Source organism: Hemiscyllium ocellatum, chromosome 4 (genome assembly GCF_020745735.1).
Source record: "Hemiscyllium ocellatum isolate sHemOce1 chromosome 4, sHemOce1.pat.X.cur, whole genome shotgun sequence".
NCBI classification, from domain to species: Eukaryota; Metazoa; Chordata; class Chondrichthyes; order Orectolobiformes; family Hemiscylliidae; genus Hemiscyllium; species Hemiscyllium ocellatum.
The window spans coordinates 51,522,883-51,544,450 of record NC_083404.1 but is presented as its reverse complement, the minus strand read 5'-3'; the positions used below and the strand labels follow the sequence as shown (position 1 = coordinate 51,544,450).

The 21,568-nt window shown below is 37.9% G+C and overlaps 1 protein-coding gene across 3 annotated transcripts in view; it reads left to right on the top strand.

Annotated features, from left to right (window-relative positions):
- Positions 1-21,568, top strand: part of LOC132813460 (desmoplakin-like) — a 71,946-nt gene that overhangs the window by 4,841 nt on the left and 45,537 nt on the right. For all 3 annotated transcript variants that reach the window (XM_060823156.1, XM_060823161.1, XM_060823162.1), the window contains exons 2-8: positions 1,644-1,740; positions 9,599-9,750; positions 12,645-12,807; positions 15,153-15,281; positions 18,283-18,351; positions 18,457-18,618; positions 20,365-20,469. In XM_060823156.1, the coding sequence (XP_060679139.1) occupies positions 1,644-1,740; positions 9,599-9,750; positions 12,645-12,807; positions 15,153-15,281; positions 18,283-18,351; positions 18,457-18,618; positions 20,365-20,469 (877 nt within the window). The remainder of the gene's footprint in view (positions 1-1,643; positions 1,741-9,598; positions 9,751-12,644; positions 12,808-15,152; positions 15,282-18,282; positions 18,352-18,456; positions 18,619-20,364; positions 20,470-21,568) is intronic.

Below are 21,568 nucleotides of genomic sequence, written 5' to 3'. Positions count from 1 at the left end.
GTGATGAGAATTGATGTTAACATTAGAGATTATGATTTGTGAATACGAAGGTAAGTTATTGAGTGATACTGACCTCCTTTAGTGCAGTCCCACACAGTTGAATAATGGTGGAGAGATTTTGGAGAAGGAGGATGTGGTCAGTTGTGTTGAAAGTTGCAGGCAGCTTGAGACTGATCAGACTGTTTGACCATGATCAAGTTAAAGCAAGATATTTTTTATGACTTTGAAAGCAGTTTTGGTAAAGTAAAAGTTGAAAACTTTTAAGAGGTGATCACACATGAGAGCAGAAAAGAAGGGAGAAAGGAGGTAAGATGGTTAGTCCTTTTTAATGAGAGGATAATTTAAAGCAGATTTAACTTGGGGACCTGTGGCGGTACCAGAAGAAAGAGAAGCTTGAGATAGTCAACACTGGAGCCAAAAAGGAAATTGGGTGGTCAATGCTTTGGCAGTAGGCTCACTGGTGGGTCTTGTGGACAAGAAGAGCTCAGAGTGGGTATTGTGGGTGAAGGTAGTGGAGAGGTATGGAATAGGGGGTTAGGTGACAAAAAGCAGCAGATAGATTGAGATCGTCCTATGTGACCAACATGCCCATGGACTCCTTTCAATTGCACTTGGTGGAGACAAAGTCAAAAAGTATGGTGTTGGAAAAGCACAGCTGGTCACGCAGCATCCAAGGAGCAGGAAAGTTGACATTTTAACAGCTCAACAGCAGCTCTCCTACTCCTTGGATGCTTCTTAACTGGCTGTCCTTTTCCAGCTCCACACGTTTTGACTCTGACCTCCAGCATCTGCAGTCCTCACTTTCTCCCTGGATTAGATTGGAGAAAGGTATAAGTAGATGATTTGCTGTTGAGAAAAGGACCTAGGTTTTTCTTTATTTCAGGATCATCCTGAAGTATAATGAGCAATTTCAATGGGGGTGCTGACATCTAACCTGATCTGGTAATGAATGGCTATACCCATTGTTCACCCTATCTACATCCCTGTCCTTATGGAGCACAGCAGTCACAGTGAGAGAGAGAGTACAATGATTTCACTAAGAATTGGAGCATCAATTGTGAAGGTGATGGTATGTTAGATGCAGCAAAGTTTATTTTTGAGACTGAGGCTAAACAGTTGTATTTTTTTTTAAATAATTTTTTTGTCAGGTGGATTTAATGCCATAGGCTGGAGTGGGTAGATGAGAGTGGACAATGATTTAATGGAGTGATCAGAAATTGCCTTACCTATGTTTGATATGATGACCGCATTGAGGGGGTTGTGATGAATATAGGCTGTGGTGTTTTACATGGAGGGAGAAATTAAGAAGGCAATGAACTTAGAAGAAAACATGAGTGGAGGTTGAAATTGCTGAGGCTGAGAAACTACTTCAGGTAGAGGATGAAGGATGGAAGCAGTGAAAATATCTTGGTGAGAAAGCTGTAATGGTACATGGGTCCTCATCGGGAAAAGTCCCAAACTTTAAGGGAACAGATCAAGACATATCCGATAATGAGTGCAGAGGAGAGAAATGAGCACAGATGTGAAGGCAGGAGTGATGAGGGTAAAATGCAATAACTTAAAGATATTCATGTGTACATTAGCACAGTAAAATGATTTTTGATAAATGTATTTACATAATGCACACTTTCTTTTCCTTGAAGTAAAATGGACTCACTTAAAAGACAACATAACTGGATCCAAGGGATGACAGATGACTGTGCGAACAATCTTAATCGGGCTGAGGCTCTGCTCCAAGAGGTAAATTCTTGTTCTGATCAAAAGCTATCATTATTAAGGTATAAGAAGAACTTACATTACAACAAAATGTTATATTCACTCAATTTAACTAAAATCAAAAATTACTCACAAATGAGCTCCGTGTTTGATCTGGTGCACCACCATGAGGTTTTTTGTGTTCTTAAAACTTTCTAGAGTTATTTTTCTAGTGTTTTTTTTCAAATAACTGTGTATTGTTTTCATTCCACCCTCCATAAAGTTTTGAATGTTCTTTTATTAGATCTATGATAATTCGGCCAACCTTCAACTTTACAATTGTTACTATGTTCTTTAGAGGTAGAGCAGTCAAAAGCATTCTAAGATGACAGTACAAAACAACAGTACAGAAAATGTCAGCTGTTAGACATCACATCAAATTTGGCTTATCCTTTTAAAGTAGAAATAAAAATAAATATCATGTATTGCGTATTCAGCTATGCAACAAAATGCCAAGCACCAAGACAAATATCTATCTCCCAGCTTTTTAAAAAAAGAACATGTTGATTTAATTAACATTGGCATAATTATAATTAAAGCCACCCAAATGTATTCCCAGGAATATCCTCCCTAAGTACAGCTGTAATGCTATCCCTTATCAGAAATGCCACTCCCCCTCCTCTCTTGTCTCCCTTTTGTATCCTGGAACAGTAAACTGCTAGCCCTGTCCATTTTTGAGCCATGTCTCTGTAATTATCTCTGATATCCTAGTCCCATGTGCCTAACCATACCCTGAGTTCATCTACCTTTCAATGCAAGAGGCCTAACAGGGAATGAAGTTCTGTTTAGTTTATCAGTCCGACCTTGTTCTCTGCTTTGTTCCTGTCTTCCCTGACTGTTTGTTTGACTTGCTCCTTTTCCAAATAGACAGTCAAGTACAATTAGGAAGGCAAATGTGTGTTGTCCTTCATTGCAAGATGATTTGCATTCAAAAGTAGAGATGTCATACGGCAGTTGTATGGGGCCATGCTGAACTGTCTGCAATTTTGGTCTCACTACTTGAGAGGATATACGACCATATAGGGGCTTCGAGGCTGATACTGGAAATGGCAGCACTATCCTATGAGGAAAGATGGGTTCACCTAGGCCTGTATTCACTAGAGCTTACAAGATGAGACGTAATCTCATTGAAACATAAACTTCTAACAGGGTTGGACAGATCAGACACAGGAAGCATGTTTTCCCTGGTTGGTGAGTCCTGTTTCAGGGCCCACGCTTCTAGGTTACTGGGTAGACCATTTAGCAAAACAGTAATAAGGAAACATATAGTTTTGTAGAGTAGTGAACCTGTGGAATTCTTAGTCTGTGGCAGCCATGTCACTAAATGTATTCAAGAAATAGATCATAGTTTTTTTTTAGGTTTTAAAGGCATTAAATAGTATGGGCAGAAAGTGGAAATATGGTATCAAGATAGAGGATGAGCTGTGATCATATTGAATGGTACATCTTACTTAAAGGGCCTTCTGTTCCTAGTATCTATATTTCTATGTATTGCATGGATGCAGCCACCTAGAAGAAGACCCATGAATGTAAGGTCCTTCTCCACTCAGCCCAGGTAAAACCCATCAACATCTTCTCTCCAAAACCCCTCTCTCACTGTATGCCATTGTAGCCATCTCCCAGTAAGTCTCATGTTCCACCACTATTACTACTGCTTGCAACTTTTCCACTCTGTCTCATGCATCTCAACACCACTAATTTCTGCATGCCCTCTGCACTTAGGATACCTCCCCACCTGCACCAAAAGTAACAACTGTGCCACCCACTTTCAACCTCTGTCTGTCTCTGATTGTTCTGATGGTGCACTGCCCATCATTCAGCTTCTCACCTGGTGATTCTGACCACATCAAGAAAGCCTGGACTGGTATTAGAATCTGCCTGGGAGCTGCTGAGCAAAGGCAATGCTCCTTGACCTAACCGATGTCTCTGGCAACCATGACATGCTTCCTGCCTTTGTGTCTGTGCTAAATGGCAAAGCAAGACTGTATTCATATGAATCTGGTGTATCTGGCTGAATGGATAAAACACACAGTCAAGGCATGCAAGGAACGGATGTTGTGATCACCCCAGAGATGCGACACAGTTCAGACCACGATCTCGGTGTTCCCGAGCACAGAGTGTCCTTTTTGCAGCATTGTAACGATAGATGCCATTGCAGCATTAGTGCAGAAGCATCCTTTAAGTGGAATAGAGATGTACATGAACAACACTCGCTCTCTTTTCAATATGTAGACCTCTGAAATTTATGAATGGCCATGTCTTCTGGAAGAAGAGACAAATGGATCAGGAAATGGAGTGGAGTGTATGGAATTTTCCAGCTGTGCAGCTTAGAGGGAACACCAGCCATGTGGGTTCTGTGAGGTTGGCATGTGTCAGATGTTCATGGTTATGGAATCCATGGAGTGGCCTGTGCTCATGGGGTTTACCGTTAGACTTTGGTGCCCAGTGTCCCAACATGGATGCTGATTGAAGCAAGCATTGAGCTGAATCTTTCAGGTGCAGTCTCTGGTCTTGACTTGTTTGACAACTTTGATACGAAGGGAGGTTGAATATTAATGAGTGATTTGTGACTCATACAAGTGCTAATCCCTGTCAAATGGTATCTGTGCAGACCCCTTGTTGAAAGTGTAAACAATGGACTGCGATAATCTGGGCATTGAGAGGGGTCTATCTGCAATTGTCAGCTGATTGTGCAATGTATCTTGCCATAGACCACATCATTCAGACTCCTCTAAGATTCTGCCCATTGTGTGTGTGGAAAGCTAATCAATAAAAATGTTTGTAGCCTGATTTGTGCCGTGGAAAATAAATTTCTACTTCAGTGCTATGTCAAATTTTCTGCTGTGTGAAATATTGTCTCACTACATAAGATTGTCATCCAGCATAGAAACTGACCCTTTCATCCAACTAATCCATGCTGCCAAACCAAACAAGTCTGACTTTTCTTTGTTTGGCCAATGTTCCTCCAAACCGTTCCTACTCATATAGTTATCCAAATGTCTTTAATGTGTTGTAGCTACCTGCATCCACCACCATCTCTGGCAATCCATTCCACATATAAACATCTCTATTTTTTTTAAAGAAAAGTTTGCCCCGGATGTCCTTTTTTAAATATTTCTCCTCTCACCTTAAAAAATATACCCCCTAGTTTTGAACTCCTGATTCTGTCAGTCCAATCAAAGAGCTGGCATCTGTGAAACCTCACCAGTGCCAAAAGGGAAGGTGAGCGCTGATGAGGTAGGGGGTGTATCCTCGAATTCCAATGGGTAAGTAAATGAGAATGAAATGTTGAGGGTCAGATGGGAAACCCCTGGTGACTGGATTACTGGGGCTATAGGGACAGCATTACCTGCACACAGTCCTCTCCCTGGCCCATGACTTTGATTCTCCACATCCATTTCTCTCACTTGCTGTTGCAAGGGCTGGGAGGTATGGCAAATGCCTCCATTAATCTGGTCACCATTCTTTTATGGGGGGATCCAGTCAAACCACCAGAAAAACATTGGTAGTTTGTAAATTGGTCTTTAAATATGAAAACTGACAACCTGCTTTTTTTTTTCAAACACAGATTTTAACATTTGATCTCGCTACTGGCAAAACGCTCTGATAACAGAACTACACAGGGAGCTGCCCTTGCATGACTATCCATTGTTTTACTACTCATCCCATTATCCTGTCTCCCAGCTCACCATCCAGAATCTAGTAATACTCTGCCTATATCGTTTGCTCAACTTTTGCTTTTGGTATTCCTACAATGGGTCATTGGTTAAGAATGAGCAGCTGGGTTATGAAGTGCAGGATTCCTTTTTGTAAAACATCTTCCTTAGTTTGTGGGAATTACTGCAGGGCTGGCTTTTATTGTCTACCTATAGTTTTCATCTATCTTCTTGAGCTGCTACAGCCATACAATGTTGGTGCTCATGCAGGGCTATTTGGTGAGATGTTTCAATATTTTGATTTGATAGCAATGCAAGAACAACAAGACATGTCCAATTTCCTAAGAGAATTTGGATATCATGGTTTTTCTTGACATCTACTTGCATTCCCCTTCTAGTGCAGAATCATCCAACACCTTTTAGATCAGATTTCTAAACCTGAGAGATTAATCACATTCAGTAAATATAAGTTGGACATCTTGGGCTAGAAGTTGTCATATGTCAGTTTTTGGGCATGAAATTTATTTTAGCCTGTAGTCAGTTACACAACAGTCACATTATTGATCTTTTACTGTTCAGTGGCATCTCTGATGGCCATCTCAAAGTGGTGTTAGATCAATTTTAAAGTATAAGGAACGATTCTGCACCTGCTTCACGTATCTGTTACATTAAAATGTGTAAAAACAAATAAAGATGGAGTATGTGTTGTGTTTGTTGTGACAAGTTATTCCAGTTCTGCAGTGATCACAACAACAATCCTTTTATAGGGACTGCTAAAAGGTACAGAACAAGGAAAGGACTCGCTCAACAGCATTGCTGTGAGTCCTTAACTGATGGGTTTTCCCATATAAGTCCGTTCCTACTCTCAGTCATATCTTCCAGGATTAGCTCATTGTCAATTCAATCCACAATGCTAGATGCATAACCACTTAAGTGAGGTATGTTTCTCCTGGAGAATAATCATAATTCCCTCAATCTGTTTTCATCTTAAGATATTCCTCTTGCTGATAAGCAAAGCTCAGGTTGCATACTCTGCAAAACCCCAAGTGAAGTACTGGGGGGAGGTGGTGGTGGACAGCCCCATTGTTTATGGGGCTTGTTATCCTTGCGAAGAACCAAGGATATGGAGGTGCTGCTGCCTGACGTGTTAACCCGTTATTTGAAGCTTGTAATCGTTATGATAAAAGTTGTTGCCATTACTGGGCAGCTCAGATCCCAGAATGAATTATGGCTTAATAGCTTATATTTGCTTCTTCAAATAAGTGGTTTCTGACTAAAACACAAGTACACAATGCTGCAGATTTGGTTTTAACAACAAAACATTGGTTTATTTGTTTTTTTTTTGTTCTGCAAAATAAACTTAACTACTTACATATGATATAGTTCAAAGATCCAAACTCTGTATTATGTTATCCTAAATTGTATATGAATCTCACACTTCTGCATTGCACCAATCCACCAAAGAACAAAAATATATCTTTGTTTTAATTATCTATTTCAGATTATCTTAACACTATTTCTATATCATATTAACAGTAGTAACATATTAAAGTGAGTTACACAGCAACCGTATTTTAGGTAAGTTCATGGACACCACAACATATGGTTGATAGTGAATAGATTGTCCACTAAGCATTTTCTTTTCCAGGCATGTGAATGATTGTTAAATTATAGTAAATTATATTAAAATATATAAAAATCACACACCTCGCAATACACAGTATAAACCAGGCCAATTATTAGCCACCACGGTAGGTGGAACTTAATCCTACAGTTGCCTCCCACCAGGTTACAATTACCCTTCACTTGCCTGACATTGAGAGTCACTTGAAACTGCATTTTCTTGGCTTCTACTGAGCCACCTTACTGCAGTGAATGACTGACATCAGGGGAGTTGATAACAGAGAGCATAGAAATGTTGGGGTCACACAGTCAACATTTTTTTACAGTGGAGGATGCTAGTACAATCCCAATAGTAACAGATAATGCAGAGATTATGGAAAGAGGAACTTAGAATAACCATCATCACTAGGGGAAAAAGTACTGAGCAAACTATTGAGGTTGAAGTCAGACAAGTCCGCAGGCTGATGGCACACATCCTAGGGCCTTAAAGGAAGGGGCAGCAGAGATATTGGATCCATTGGTTATAATATTACAAAATTCTCTGCATACAGGAAATGTTGCAGTGGATGGGGAAATAGTAATCTAATGTCCTTATTCAAAAATGGATGGAGGCATAAAGCGAGAAACTATAGACCAGTTAGTTTGATGAGCCATTGGGAAAATGTTAGAATGGATTATGGAAGTAATAACAAATCATTTGGATAGTCAAAACACAGTCCGTCAGAGATCTTGATATTATGAAGGCTAAATCATGTTTGGCTAATTTGCTCATTTTGCAAGCTGAATTAGGGGATGTTGTAAAGGTAGTATATCTGTATTTCCGGGATGCATTTGATAAGGTGCTGCTCAAATGGTCAATATACAAGTTAAGATCACGTGGACTTGGGGGTAATTTATTAGCTTGGATAGAGGATTGGCTAACCAACAGAAAATAAAGTTAAGATAAATGAATCTTTTTCTGATTGGTAAGATGTAACTACAGGTAGTGGAGTACCAGATTATTCAGTCCTTTGGTTGCAACTATTTACCACCTACATTAATGACTTGGATATACAGGTAGAAAGTGGAGTAACTCTCTACAAAGGCTGGTATCCCATCACTAAAATGAGACATCATAGTTTTAGTATAAGGGGTAGCAGATTTAAAATGGAAATGAGAAATGACTTCTCTCAAAGGGTTGTGAACTGTAGAATTCACTGTCCAAAAGAGTGGTGGATGCCAGGAAATTGAATAAGTTTAAGGAAAAGAAGACAGATTTTTAAAATTAGTAATGGGATGAAGTGTTAATGAAGGTGCAACTGAAGCCAAAATGAGGTCAGCCATGATCATATTAAATGGTGGAGCATATTCAAGGGCCTGAATTGTCTGCTGCTGTTCCTGCTCCTAGTTCTTGTGTTTTTGTATTCCCCTAATTCAGGATACAGTCAAGAATTTGTGCAACATCTAAAAACTGCACAAAATACATCATGTGTTTAAATAACATCAGTTAAACTAGGAACTCAAACTAAAGAAGTAATATGTCATCTTCAGATATTCAAATAATTATTTGCAAAATGATAACGTGTTGGCCAAGAAAATCCATTGATCGTATTGTTGCACGAATGTGAATTGGAGTTGTGCGTTAGGACCACCTGGAGATCCCCACAGGGCTGACTCTGTGGAAATGGAAATTTCCTTGGGGAATTGACATGTGTTTAGAAACCACCAAAAACGTCCCAAACTCCAGATGGAGAGTTAGAGTTTTTGGAGGGCTCTGACTGACTAGAGCTTAATAGTTATCCAAAAAACCTGCTGTTAAACTGTTAAGCTGGACTCTAATTCTCTATGTGCCAACATTACACCCACCCACACCACACACACACCATATTAACAAAGGGAGATCCAATTAAAAGGTAGACTTAGAGTCATAGAGATATACAGCACGGAAACAGACCCTTCGGTCCAACTTGTCCATGCTGACCAGATATCCCAACCTAATGTAGTCCCACCTGCCAGCACCCGGCCCATATCCCTCCAAACCCTTCCTATTCATACACCCACCTTGATGCCTTTTAAATGTTGCAATTGTACTAGCCTCCACCACTTACTCTGGCAGCTCATTCCATACACACGCCACCTTCTGCGTGAAAATGTTGCCCCGTAGGTCTCTTTTATATCTTTCCCCTCTCACCCTAAACCTATGTCTTCTAGTTCTGGACTCCCCCACCCCCGGGAAAAGACCTGGTCTATTTACCCTATCCATGCCCCTCTATAAGGTCACCCCTCAGCCTCCGACACTCCAGGGAAAACAGTCCTAGCCTATTCAACTTCTCCCTATAGCTCAAAGCCTCTAACCCTGGCAACATTCTTGTAAATTTCTTCTGAACCCTTTCAAGTTTCACAACATCTTGTCGATGGGAAGGAGACCAGAATTGCGTGCAGTATTCTACTTCACTTGGCTGATTGAAATTTCTGGGCCATGTTTTATGAACTGCGAACACAACTACAGTTGCAGTGGAGTAGAATTTTCCTTGGTTAAAACTTTCAGAAGCTCAATTTTCTTTCTCACGCTATTTCATTTACAGGATTTGGATGCTTTTGATGTTGGGCTGCATGGAAGACACAGAATAGAAATTGATGAATTGTTGAAAGTGGCTGGGGAACAACTGGCTACAATTGAAGGCTATGCTAATGATTTAAAACGCAGTGGGAAACCTTATGAATCAATCCAAAAAAGGTAAGGAAAACTGCTTTGAGTTAAAAACTGAAATATACTGGAAATCTTGTTGAGTTATATAAAGATGTGCTGTTTGCCGCCTTGTGCCCTACTCCACTATTCACTGGTCATGGTGAAGCTCTTGCTCGATTATGTGTCATTCCAAACCTGTTAAAATGTTCAAGAAAATCTGTAAATCTCAGTTTTGAATCTTGTGATATATAACAGAAAACTTTGTCTAGACAAAGCAACATTTGGGACTCATTATGTAGAATTTTACAATCTCTCGCAGGCTGTTTTGAAGGTGATGGAAGGGGATGATAGTTTGTAAAATACAGCGTGTGTGTTAACTGCTCATTCCTGACCTGTCTCCCATTTTAAGAATGAGAAACTGATATGACTGGGCTAACCATTATTGCACCTCCACTTGGCCAGCAGCATTCTAAGGCAGGAGTTTCCCCCAAAAGGGGGATGGAAATCTTATCCTTATGCAAGTAAAGCCACATTGTCCATCCACCAGCGTTTTGGGCAGTGAGACAGGAAACCCCTTTCACTATGCAAAAAGTATATTGAAGACTTAAAGTTTGAGGTTTAAAAGAAGTAATTTCTTTTGCATTGATTGAAATAAAATGATCCTTTAATACACTGTCTTTAAAAAAACTGATACAGATATCCCCCGCTTTTCCCAAAGCAGAACATTCCTTTGAAACATTTGTAAACCAAAATGGCATAAAAAAAGAGAAGCATTAATTTATATTGGAAAAATTGGTAAAAGCAAAAATCCTCTTTGGATTGCTTTTGATTAGCAAAAAAGGTTCCAATATAGGTCTTTCATAAAAGCCAAGTGGCGTAAAACAAACTTTCGAAAAGCGGGGGATACCTGTACACTGTTTCAAAATGTGACAAGTCAGAGTGTAGGTGTTTGATTTAGCACAAACTTCAGTAGCCCAACACACTGTAATGAAACAAAATACTGATAGTTAAGTGAATGCTAAGCAACAGGAAGAGAAAATGTTATACTATAACTTTAGGAAGATGACCTTTGACATACTTCATTTCGTGAAACAAATCCTACACTATAATTAGATGATTTATTTGTATTAAAAGAGAAATTGCACTGGAAAGATTTCAATGCATACTATGTTTTTAATAAATAAACTAGTTCCTATCTCCTTGTTGGTCCTCCTTTCTCTGTCCCTACCCTACTTTCTTTATCCCTTTTTGCTATTACTGTTAATGGTTGTTATCCAATGGGCTATTTTATATCAATATAAGAACTAGGTGCAGCCCCTGGAGCCTGCTCTGTCATTTAATATCATCATGGTTTATCTCATCCCGGCATCAACTCCACTTTCCTGCTCATTCCCCACAACTCTTCAAACTGTTGCTTGTGTCCTCGTGTCCACCACAGTATAGCATAGTGACTTCCACAGACTCTCGACCCTTTTGAGAGAAGTAAATTGTCCTCGTTTCTGTTTAAATCAGCCACTCCATGACCTAAAACTTTTGAGGTTTTGTCCTGAATTGCCCCACAAGTGGAAACATCTTCTCTGTCTGCTTCATCAATTTTTTTTAGCATCTTTTATACCTTAAGTAACCACCTTTATTATCATAAATAGCTCAATAATGAATCTGAATGATAAAACTTTGAAATTTTGAAAGCTATTTCTTCATAAAATTTTTGCCCAATAATGAATGCTGTCATGATAGAACCCAAATAGACTTTGAGGTCATAATGATTGATACACAATATCAGGACAGTTTTACAGACCAAGACAGATTTAACTGTACAGAGTATAAGAAAGATCATGGACGTGAACCTTTTGAAAAGGGTTCTCTTTAGCTAGAGTCCAATGTTTAGTTTTGAATTAACACTAATTATCTCAGTTCTGTATCTTGTTATGCTGCTACATCATATTGTTAGAATGTTTACTGGTATTCTGAACTGCTCAAAAGATCTTACTCCATCCCTCTGAGAGTCTGTTTAAGATAAGGCAATCATTGTAGGAGAGATCCAATCTGTCAGACAGTGATACAGCTTATCAAACGTTTACCGGTAGGACAAAGTTTAAAAATTCCAACTCAAAAAGCTGCTGGGTGGAGATTTATTTCACATTTTATTTCCGTTGCATGCTCAGCTTTTTCTAATCGAACTTACTATTAAATTTAGTTGCCAGGACAGGACGATGTTGGATGACCTCAAGTTACTGACGTAATCACAAACTAGTTTCAAATCAAAATAATTATGGAAATCCAACAATAAGCAGGGTTAACAGAAAATAAACTGGGCCACATTGTTTGTTTAGTTTTTCTAGTGTTGGAAGTTGATCTGCATTGTGATAACATGATTATCTGTTGTTGCCCTGTTTGGGACCAATTTTAACTCCCCTCACTTAATGAGAATAGAAAACTAGTTTAGATTAAGTCAAATCTACTTATCAGCCTGAGATAATGCCTAGTGATATCTTGCATAAATTTTCAAATCAGCTGAGGCTCCTGCTGCAGTTGAACAAGAGCATAATTTAAATTTATGATCTCATCTTGGTGACAGCGTAGTAACTGGACAACATGGAGATGAGTGAGATTTAAAAGAAATATCAGTTGAGTTCCTTAGGAGGATGTGTAATTAAGTTAGCCTCAATCCTCTCTTTGCTTGGCCCTGCCAGGCAGTCTCTATTATCAACATGTTATCATCCTATTCCAAACCCCTTTACTGCTTCATAACATTTTACACCTAGAAAGCAAAGATGAAAATTTGAATCCACAAAATTGCTGGAATAGTTTAATCCACATAAGAAAATTGATGTAGATAATGCAATTTAAAAACTAAGAGTGGAGGATCAGTAAGATAATTTGTTGGTGTCCTCTTCAGCTATTTACTGATTAGTATTCACTATCTTCAAAACTCTGTGCAGTGTGAATTTCCATCGTAATCAAATGCGTGCCATTTCAAAAGCAATCACTGAGCGAATGGTTGACCGCACCAGGACATTAAGGTCCCAGAGATCCAAAAAATCCTGGGATGAAGGGCTCTCAAGATCAACTAAAGAGCTGTTCAGTTGGTTACATCAGCAGAAGGTAAGTCTAATTGCAGCATTAAAACATTTTGAAATACTTACACAATAATGAAAAGGGGAATTGGCATTTTTGTATTCAAGGTTTTAAATTAGTATTTCTTTTCGCAGTTTTCTGTCCTTGCATTATACTACTAATCCCCTAAATTGTAATTTTATTTTTAAAAATTGCACAGAGAATAATGAATAAATCATAATAAATGTTATAGTTATGTTATAACTAAATGATATTTGTGTTTACATCAATTAGGTACAAATTGGACATTTTTTTTTCCAAAGTGAATATAATGGGAACATTTGAAGATATGCAATTATTTATTATAAGATGATGGGCCATATTCAAGTCCTCATCTCGATACAAAGTGGCTTGAGTGGAATTTACTCGTCTTGGGTTGAAGAAGAGATAGAATTCTCCTGCTGTTATTCTCTATGAATTATGACCAATAACTGACTCATTCACTTTATCATTTAAAAGATTTCCCTCATATCATTCCTTACTTCACTTCCTCAATCCAAAGATGGAAATGTTTGAGTGACAACTTGAGGGACTCTGGCATTGCCGAACATTATCACATTGAAATGTCTGTAGAACCTCAATTATTAATCAAATAGCACTCAATACATCATTGTTTACAGCTTTTGTCCTTGATTGACAGAGAAATGTCATTAATCATTCTTAGTCATGTTGCTATGATTATGTTTCAAGTATCGCAGGTGGTCCTAGAACAAAAAAATTGCAGCTGCTTCCTGCATAATGTGCAGAATAAAATAATTAACTTCAATGTTAATCTACATCATTGGACTTGTATTTCCAAATGAAACCTTAATTGTCACATTGACCTAAGTATACTGCTCTTGTAGGATTTCACACTAAAAAAATTATTGATTTCTCTGTTGCTCCCTTGTACCCTTTTAGTGTATTCCTGCCCACATTTTAACTGTTGCTTGTTGACTATTACCTGAGCCCTCTTGGAAATGTTTTGTTGAATTAACAAGTTATAGTAGTTGTCACACTTGCAACTGTGTCCTTGTATCCAAAAGCTGCAGGTCAAGTGCCAATAGTTGACAAATCTCACTTTATGCGCTGAGGGATAGGGAACTTATACAATGCCAATAAGAAAACCCTAGATAAGGAACTCTTTGGTTTGTCAACTGTTTGGTGCCTGTACTCACAAGTTGGATGCTCCCTTTGTTCAATATGCTGTCCATTCTCGGTTTCCTTCTTCTCAAGCATGTAGCCTCATCATCCTCTTCTTCCAAGTATGATTGCCATGGAATTGCAGATGATAATGTTATATGTTTCTGCAATATCAATTTTTATCACTTTATGCTTATCATGCTAAGTCCATCTACACAATGATTCTTCAGGTGTTTTTAAAAAAGCACAGTATATATTGGTCTGTTGGGCTATTTTGATATGTTTTGCAGTGGCTGGCTGGTTTAAGGGCACACATCTGTCTATGGATCCCTCTGTATTTAATTTAAAAAGTGCACCAAAGATGATGAATAATTCGTAATAGATATTAGAATGGATATTAGCTGATGTCGGTGTTTGGATCAGTTCGATTTTTGAGCAGCATGGTGGCTCAGTGGTTAGCACTGCTGCCTCACAGCACTAGGGATCCAGGTTCAATTCCACCCTCTGGCAACTGTCTGTGTGGAGTTTGCACATTCTCTCCATGTCTGCGTGGGTTTCCTCCAGGTGCTCTGGTTTCCTTCCACAGTCCAAAAATGTGCATGTCAGGTGGATTGACCATGCTAAATTGCCCTTAGCATTCGGGGTTTTGCATGTTGGGTAGGTTAGCCATGGAAAATGCAGGGTTACAGGGATAGGGTGGGACTGGGTAGGATGTTGTTTGGAGGGTTGGTGTGAACTCGATGTGCCGAATAGACTGCTTCTACATTGTCAGGATTTTATGATTAGATACAAATTAGACAATTTCCCAAAGTGAATACAATGAGAATGTGTTATGTTACCATATGTTACCATTTACTATGAGGTGGTGGGCCATATACATGTTCTCATCTCAATGCAAAGTGGCTTGAGTGGAAGATTAAAGGGCAGGCATCTGTCTATAGTCCTTAGATGGTAAAGGAGAGTTTATTCAGCTCTGTGTTTACATGTAGAAAATATCATTGGTATTCATTTTATGCTGAATCTTGTGAATCATGTGATGGAACTGTGCGCACACCTGTTTGTTTTTAGCTTTGATGCCATTTTGATGTATCTTATATTAAGGCAATATATCAACCATATTTCCTTTAAAAGTTAAAGGCCATCTAAATCACAATAAAAAAGGGGATAAAATGTCAATATTACAAAAATGTGGTATTCCATTTTCCAAACAGAGTCTGATGGACATGCAAGATTGGGGAGTAGATGCAACCTCAGTAGAGCGTCAGATAAATGAACAACAAAATTATCATAGGAACCTCGAAGACTTTCGCTGGAAAATAGATAAAGCTAAAATGGAACAGGTAATTAAACAAAGTCATTGTTAAGTATTTTGTATAAATAAGTAAATTGTGTTACTGTAAATGAAAGGATAAATGTAAAAGAATGCCATTACTATACTTTGGGTGAGTAGCTGTCTTGAATTTAAAATATTCCAACATTAGAAAGGTATAGTGACTGAGGTTTTCCACTCCTGTCATGGGCACTGGGATTTGAATTCTATTAAAGTGAATCGATTGAAGATCTTTCTGTGGCAAGTACAGAATCAGAAATCTGTGGCCAATGTTTTGATGGAGGAGTTTTTGTTTTGTTAGATGAACAGTACTTGAAGCTCCAATCATTTATAATTTTCAGCGTTTGAAAAGGAGCATGATGTGTAGTTAGAAACTGTGTTTAGAAGTATTAAGCTTGTGTGGGAAGTGTGTATGAAGAACACCGAAGTGAATGAGAGGAGCATGTTTTAAAATCGAGCCTAAGAAATGGTGTACTTGACAACAGCACAACGTTTTGCTCCAATGTAGTTCATGTTTTGTTGAGATTTACCGGCCCAAGAAGTGCCTTGCTATGAGAGATGTGGAATTGTACCATTAAGGACAGTGCAATTTCTTAACCAGGAGTGGAGTTGTCATGTAGTTATTACCACATCACAAAGTTTAGCTTTTATTTTGCATTAGAAGAGGAAAAGAAGCTAGACCTTGATTCTAGCAGCATGCCAAGGCTAAGACAATTCTGAGCAGACAGCAAAGATGTGCAGTTGATGGTTACAGTCAAGGAGATGACTTCTGCAAGTGGTCTATGTGTTAATTTCTGAAGCGCATTATGTTATGAGAATCACTACCTTAGCAAAAGCAATATCTTGGAAACTTTATTTGCAGGGTTGTGAAGACTGGAATTTTGTTATAGCCATTACTAAAGTTTTACTGCTGGTCACCAATAGGTTTTCAAGATGACTATTCCTATAAAACTGTCTTAACTTTTCAAGTTATAGATGCTAAATGGCATGCTGCCCTCGGTTGGTAATATTTACAGTTTTATTTGAGCTTCTATTCACCTTTTGGGAGAGAATCTTTATAAATAGATATGAAAGCGGCTTATTTTCAGCAATGTATTTTACGGTAAAAACAATGAATAGGCACTTAGCATTGACTTGGTCAATAAAAAATTGTGTGCATATCATAACTATTCTAATGTACTCCAAAATCCATTTTTATTCACATAGCTGTACTTTTGTGCTTTAAATTGTCTCTTCCCTCAAACTACTACAAGGCAAGCAATTGATGTGCTGCTCAAATAGGATTCCTTTGCACTGGAAGTAAAATCAACATAAATTGCTGAGGTCAAGAATACATTTTGCCATGCATTTTCAAGCTCAATTTACAGTTCCACTGTGGCCTAATTCGCAGTCTATGAAGGGACCACTGTTAGTCAATGTGTGGGCCTTCCTTATTCTTATGTGCACCAGGAATCTGTTACTCACTGCAAATATTATAACTAGACACATTTTTTTATTGAGCTGCTGGACGTTTGGTGCAGCCTTGTGCTGGATACATGCCATCGATTTTGCATCTTCAATCTCAAGCCCAGTCAGCATTGATTTACAAAAGGGAAATCATGTTCAGCAAATGTAATTGAATTTATTGAGGAGTAATTAGTGGAATTGGTAAGATGGAGCCAGTTGATGTGATTTTCTTGGACTTTTGGAAGTTTTTCAATGAGATCCCTTAAATGAAGTTAGCATGAAAAAATCAAGCATAATGGATTGGGGGTAGTGTACAGACATGGATAGAGGACTGGTTGGCAGATAGGAAACAAAGAGTAGGAATAGACTGGTCTTTTTTCCCAGTGGCAGGCAGTCACTAGTGGTATACCATAGGGATCAGTACTAGCTATTGATAATATGTATGAATAATTTTGAGGGAAATTGTTGTAATATTTCCAGGTTTTCAGAGGAGACAAAGCTGGGCGGGACAGTGAACTTTGAGGAGGATGCAGAGATGCTTCCATGTGATTTGGATAAGTTGATTGAGTGGGCAAATGCATGATGGATGAAATATAATGTGGATAATAGCAAAAACAGAAAGGCACATACTATTATACCTGGAGTATTGTGTCTAGTTTTGGTCTCCTTATCTGAAGAAGGATATTCTGGCTATGCAGAGAATGCAGCAAAGCTTATCAGTCTGATTCCTGCAATGGCCTGGAATAGTTAGGACTATATTCACTGAAATTTAGAAAAATGAGGGAGAGACTTTGTAGAATTGGATGATCAGCACTGATAATGTTGAATGGCAGAGGAAGCTCGAAGGATCAAATGTCCATGTTACAATATATTGGCAAAACAGAAATGGTGAATATTTGTGGACTAATGGAAATATCAAATAGCCCAATTGGATATCTGTAGAATACTTGTATATTAATCTTTTGTAATTCACATACCAAGATATCCAGATTCCTCTATATTACAGGGTCCTGCAGTCTGTATCTCCATTTTAAAAAATATTGTATGCTACTTTTCTGTTCTTGCCAAAGTGGACAAGTGCACATTTCCCACATTATGCTCCAACTGCCGAACATCTGTTTGCTTACTCATGATCAATCTATAATTTCTTTGTAGGCTGTTTACCTTCTTTTGCAACTTAATTGTTTTATCAGTCAGTGTGCCATCAGCTATGTTGCAATGTGTTTTTCATATTCTTCTGGCAAATTCTGTCAAGCGTTCTGGTCAGAGCAAAGTACTTAACACGTAGCTGTACAGAGCTTATGCCATTAAGGACTGTGCATGATAGAAAACAGGTTTTATTTAAGTTACTAATTGCTCCTGAATGGGGAATTGAGTACCACAAGAGACTTGATTACTGTTGGAAATGCTTAACTAGAGAAGTGTTTCTTTATGCAAATTTGCTAAACTAATTGCAATATCTGGATTGCATGGCAATTGCCAATGCCTTTTTTTCTGATATGATGTCTAAATCAGAAACTAATTGTGCATTCAAAAATAATGATTACTTTGTCTTCCTCATGTAGCAAGGCAACTTCTCTGAAAGCAACAGGGAGCACATGTATGCATTGCAAAATGAATACGACATTATTTTGGTGAGCAGAAAGCCTTCACAAAGATAAAATCAGAATTTTTTTCGAATTTGGTATTTTAGTTGAGCAAGTAATGAGTCTTGGTTTTATGTTTGTGTACCTCAATAGAAAGCTTCCACAGAGAGACTTGAACAACTGAGAAAACTCCAGAATATCATTTCAGCAACTTCAAATGAAATAATGTGGATCAATGACCGTGAAGAAGAAGAACTTGTTCATGATTGGAGTGATAAAAATACAAGAATTGCTGAGAAACAAGAAGCTTTCTCTGTAAGTTCATATATTTCAGAATACCACAAAACTCACCAAAGCTGCACTTTACAGTTACAAGTTAGAATTGCAAATTGGTTCTCTGTGTTTCATAGCCATTGCTTCTAACCCCCCCCAATAATTTAGCTAATAGGATTGGGTGAGGTGAGACTATTAACACAGTCATAGTGTACATACAGACCCTTCAGTCCAACCAGTCCATGCCAAACATAATCCCAAATTAAACTAATCCCACCTAACTGCTCCTGGCCGATATCCCTCCAGATGTTTCTTATTAATGTACTTAACCAAATGTCTTTTAAATGGTGTAATTGTACAGACATCCACCACTTCCTCAGGAAGTTCAGTCCACATACGAACCACTCTCAATGTTAACAAAAATTGCTCCTCATGGCTTTTTAAAATCTCTCTCCTGTCACCTTACAAATGTGTCCCCTAGTCTTGAAATCCCCCATCCTAGGGAAAAGACAATTACAATTAGCTCTATCTATACTTATATCAGGTCACATCTCTAACCTCCTATGCTCCAGTGGAAAAAAAAGTCCCAGCCAATCCAGCCTTTCTTTATAACTCAAACCTTCCATACCCAGCAACATCCTGGTAAATCTCTTCTGAACCCTCTCCAGCATAATAATATCCTTCCAGTAACTGGACACAGCTGGAAAGAAATCTTTGTGTTAACTTCAGAATTATGCATGTGAGTTGATGCCAAGCACTTTTAAAAGATGACTGACACTTGATAATTGGCTTGCTTTACCAAACCACATTTGAACAAAAATAAACACTCATGACTATGCAGGCCACATTACTACTTCTGTCCCTGTACTCTGCCTTCTCAGCCTCTTTCCTCAAATTTCTAAAGTGAGTGAAATTTCAAATTATTGGCAAATTTAATGCTTTCAAATTTGAAATTTTAATCCACCAAAATAATTGGCAAAAGCTTCACATGTTCAGTCAAAATTTTCCATATTTTTGAATAATCAATAGGTACCAATCATTATATCTTTTGGTTAATTTTGGAAACTCTGACTTCCTGCATGAAACATTGCTTGGTATGGGAAGATTGGATATGGAGAGGGAATATTTCAGCTTTATTGTTTTGTTTTCTACATGGAGTTTTGTTGTGCTTGCATCCTGTATAATTAACCTCTGGTAATGAATGCATAATTATGAATATCTTACAGTAAACTACTCTTAATTGTAAAAAAGGAAATTATGGAAAGCAAATTGACTTTTTTAAAAAAAAGTCTACTGTATCTCAAGAGCTGGAACACTGAAAGAAAACAGAATATGGTGGTGAAGCTAAACTGTCTTGAAATGATAACTTGATGAGCTTCAAGTATTATACACATTGTACCTGTAAATGTCCTTGCAGTCTAAATAGTAAGAATGGTCCTCTATTTTAAAACATATTTGGTCAGTGAATGTATCCCTATTTTCTCCGACAATAAAAGGGAGATGTTCACGCCTTGGATCTTTGTTTTGAATTACCCAGAGGAACCTGTAGTTCTGTTGCATTCTGCAAAGCACTGCCTCAGACAGGGTTGACTTAATAACACAACTGCTCTGTTATCCTATTGCTCTGTGTAAGTTGTTGTGATCATTTAAAATTTGGCATTCTTGTGTTTGGCCTAATGAGAACCAAATGGAAAGCTTTGGCAATATTGGCGTTTTGTACTACCAAGTGACTGCTTACTGCTTTACTTACCAGCATTTAATCATTTAAATTTTACTTGCTTTTGTTAGATGATGATGAGCAAGTTGGAAGAAAAGGAAAAGCAGTTAAACAGACTCAAACAAGATGGTGACCAGCTAATAGCAAATAATCATCCCGCAGCTGACAAGATTGAGGTGGGGGTGCCTGGATAATCAATTATTTAGAAGCAGTGTTAATCTTGTATAAGTATAGTCAAGTTTACTATTAAGTTTTAAAGATGGGAAAGTGACTGCTACAGCCAACCCCGCTCAAAAATCTGAAGCATGATCACCATTTTCTAAAATAATACAAAGAACTGAAGATGCTGGAAAACTGAAACAAAAACAGGAAGTGTTGGAGAAACTCAGCACGCCTGGCAGCATATGTACTTTGATGATTGGAGTCCAAGTAATCTTCCCTTCTCTCTTTCTTTCTCTGTGTGTGTGTGTGTGTGTGTGTGTGTGTGTGTGTGTGTGTGTCTCTCTGTCTGTTAGTCTACAAATGCTGAATTTCTCCAGAACTTGCTGTTTTTCTGTCACTGTTCATTACCGAGGTATTTGTATGAGATGTTAGTGATAATTGCTCCAAACTTTTGATCAGGTATGATGCTTATATCAGACTTGTTTGCTATTTAAGAACGTGTTTAAAGTAAATGAGTTCATGTCACAGGAGGCAATTGATTGATACAAAAGTGCAATGGAGATCATTGTTGTTAATTGCTGAATTATTCATTGGTCGCATTTGTGGAATAGAAATTGCATTGTTTGATATCTAGCGAAGACATTCCCTGTATTCATTTCCTATCTTGATCACATTTATTTTAACATATTAAAAGCCTAGAAGTTTAAAACAAAACTTGCCATCCAATTCTGCCTTGAATAAAATCCTGTTTCAATGGGGACATGATTTTTTTTTAAAGTCAGCATGTGTGGATAAAAAAAATTAATACTTACAATTAAAACTGTTTTAAATACTAATATTTCAGCTTGCTTTTTAACAGAGTCGCTGCTATTGTCAACCCATTTTAGTATTTCCGTTTACAATACAATGGAAAAAAATACTAGCATCTATAATTAATGTAATTGCATCCTTGCAAATTGTCAGTTTACATTCTTACTAGACATTTCTGTTCTCTCATGCACTGAAAATGCAGAAGTATTAGATTTGCATTCTGGTAGTCTTTTGTTTTAAAAAGTAGCCTCATTTGTTTTTGAAGAAGTAGAGTTTTGATTTTTCTATGCTAAACCCGACAGA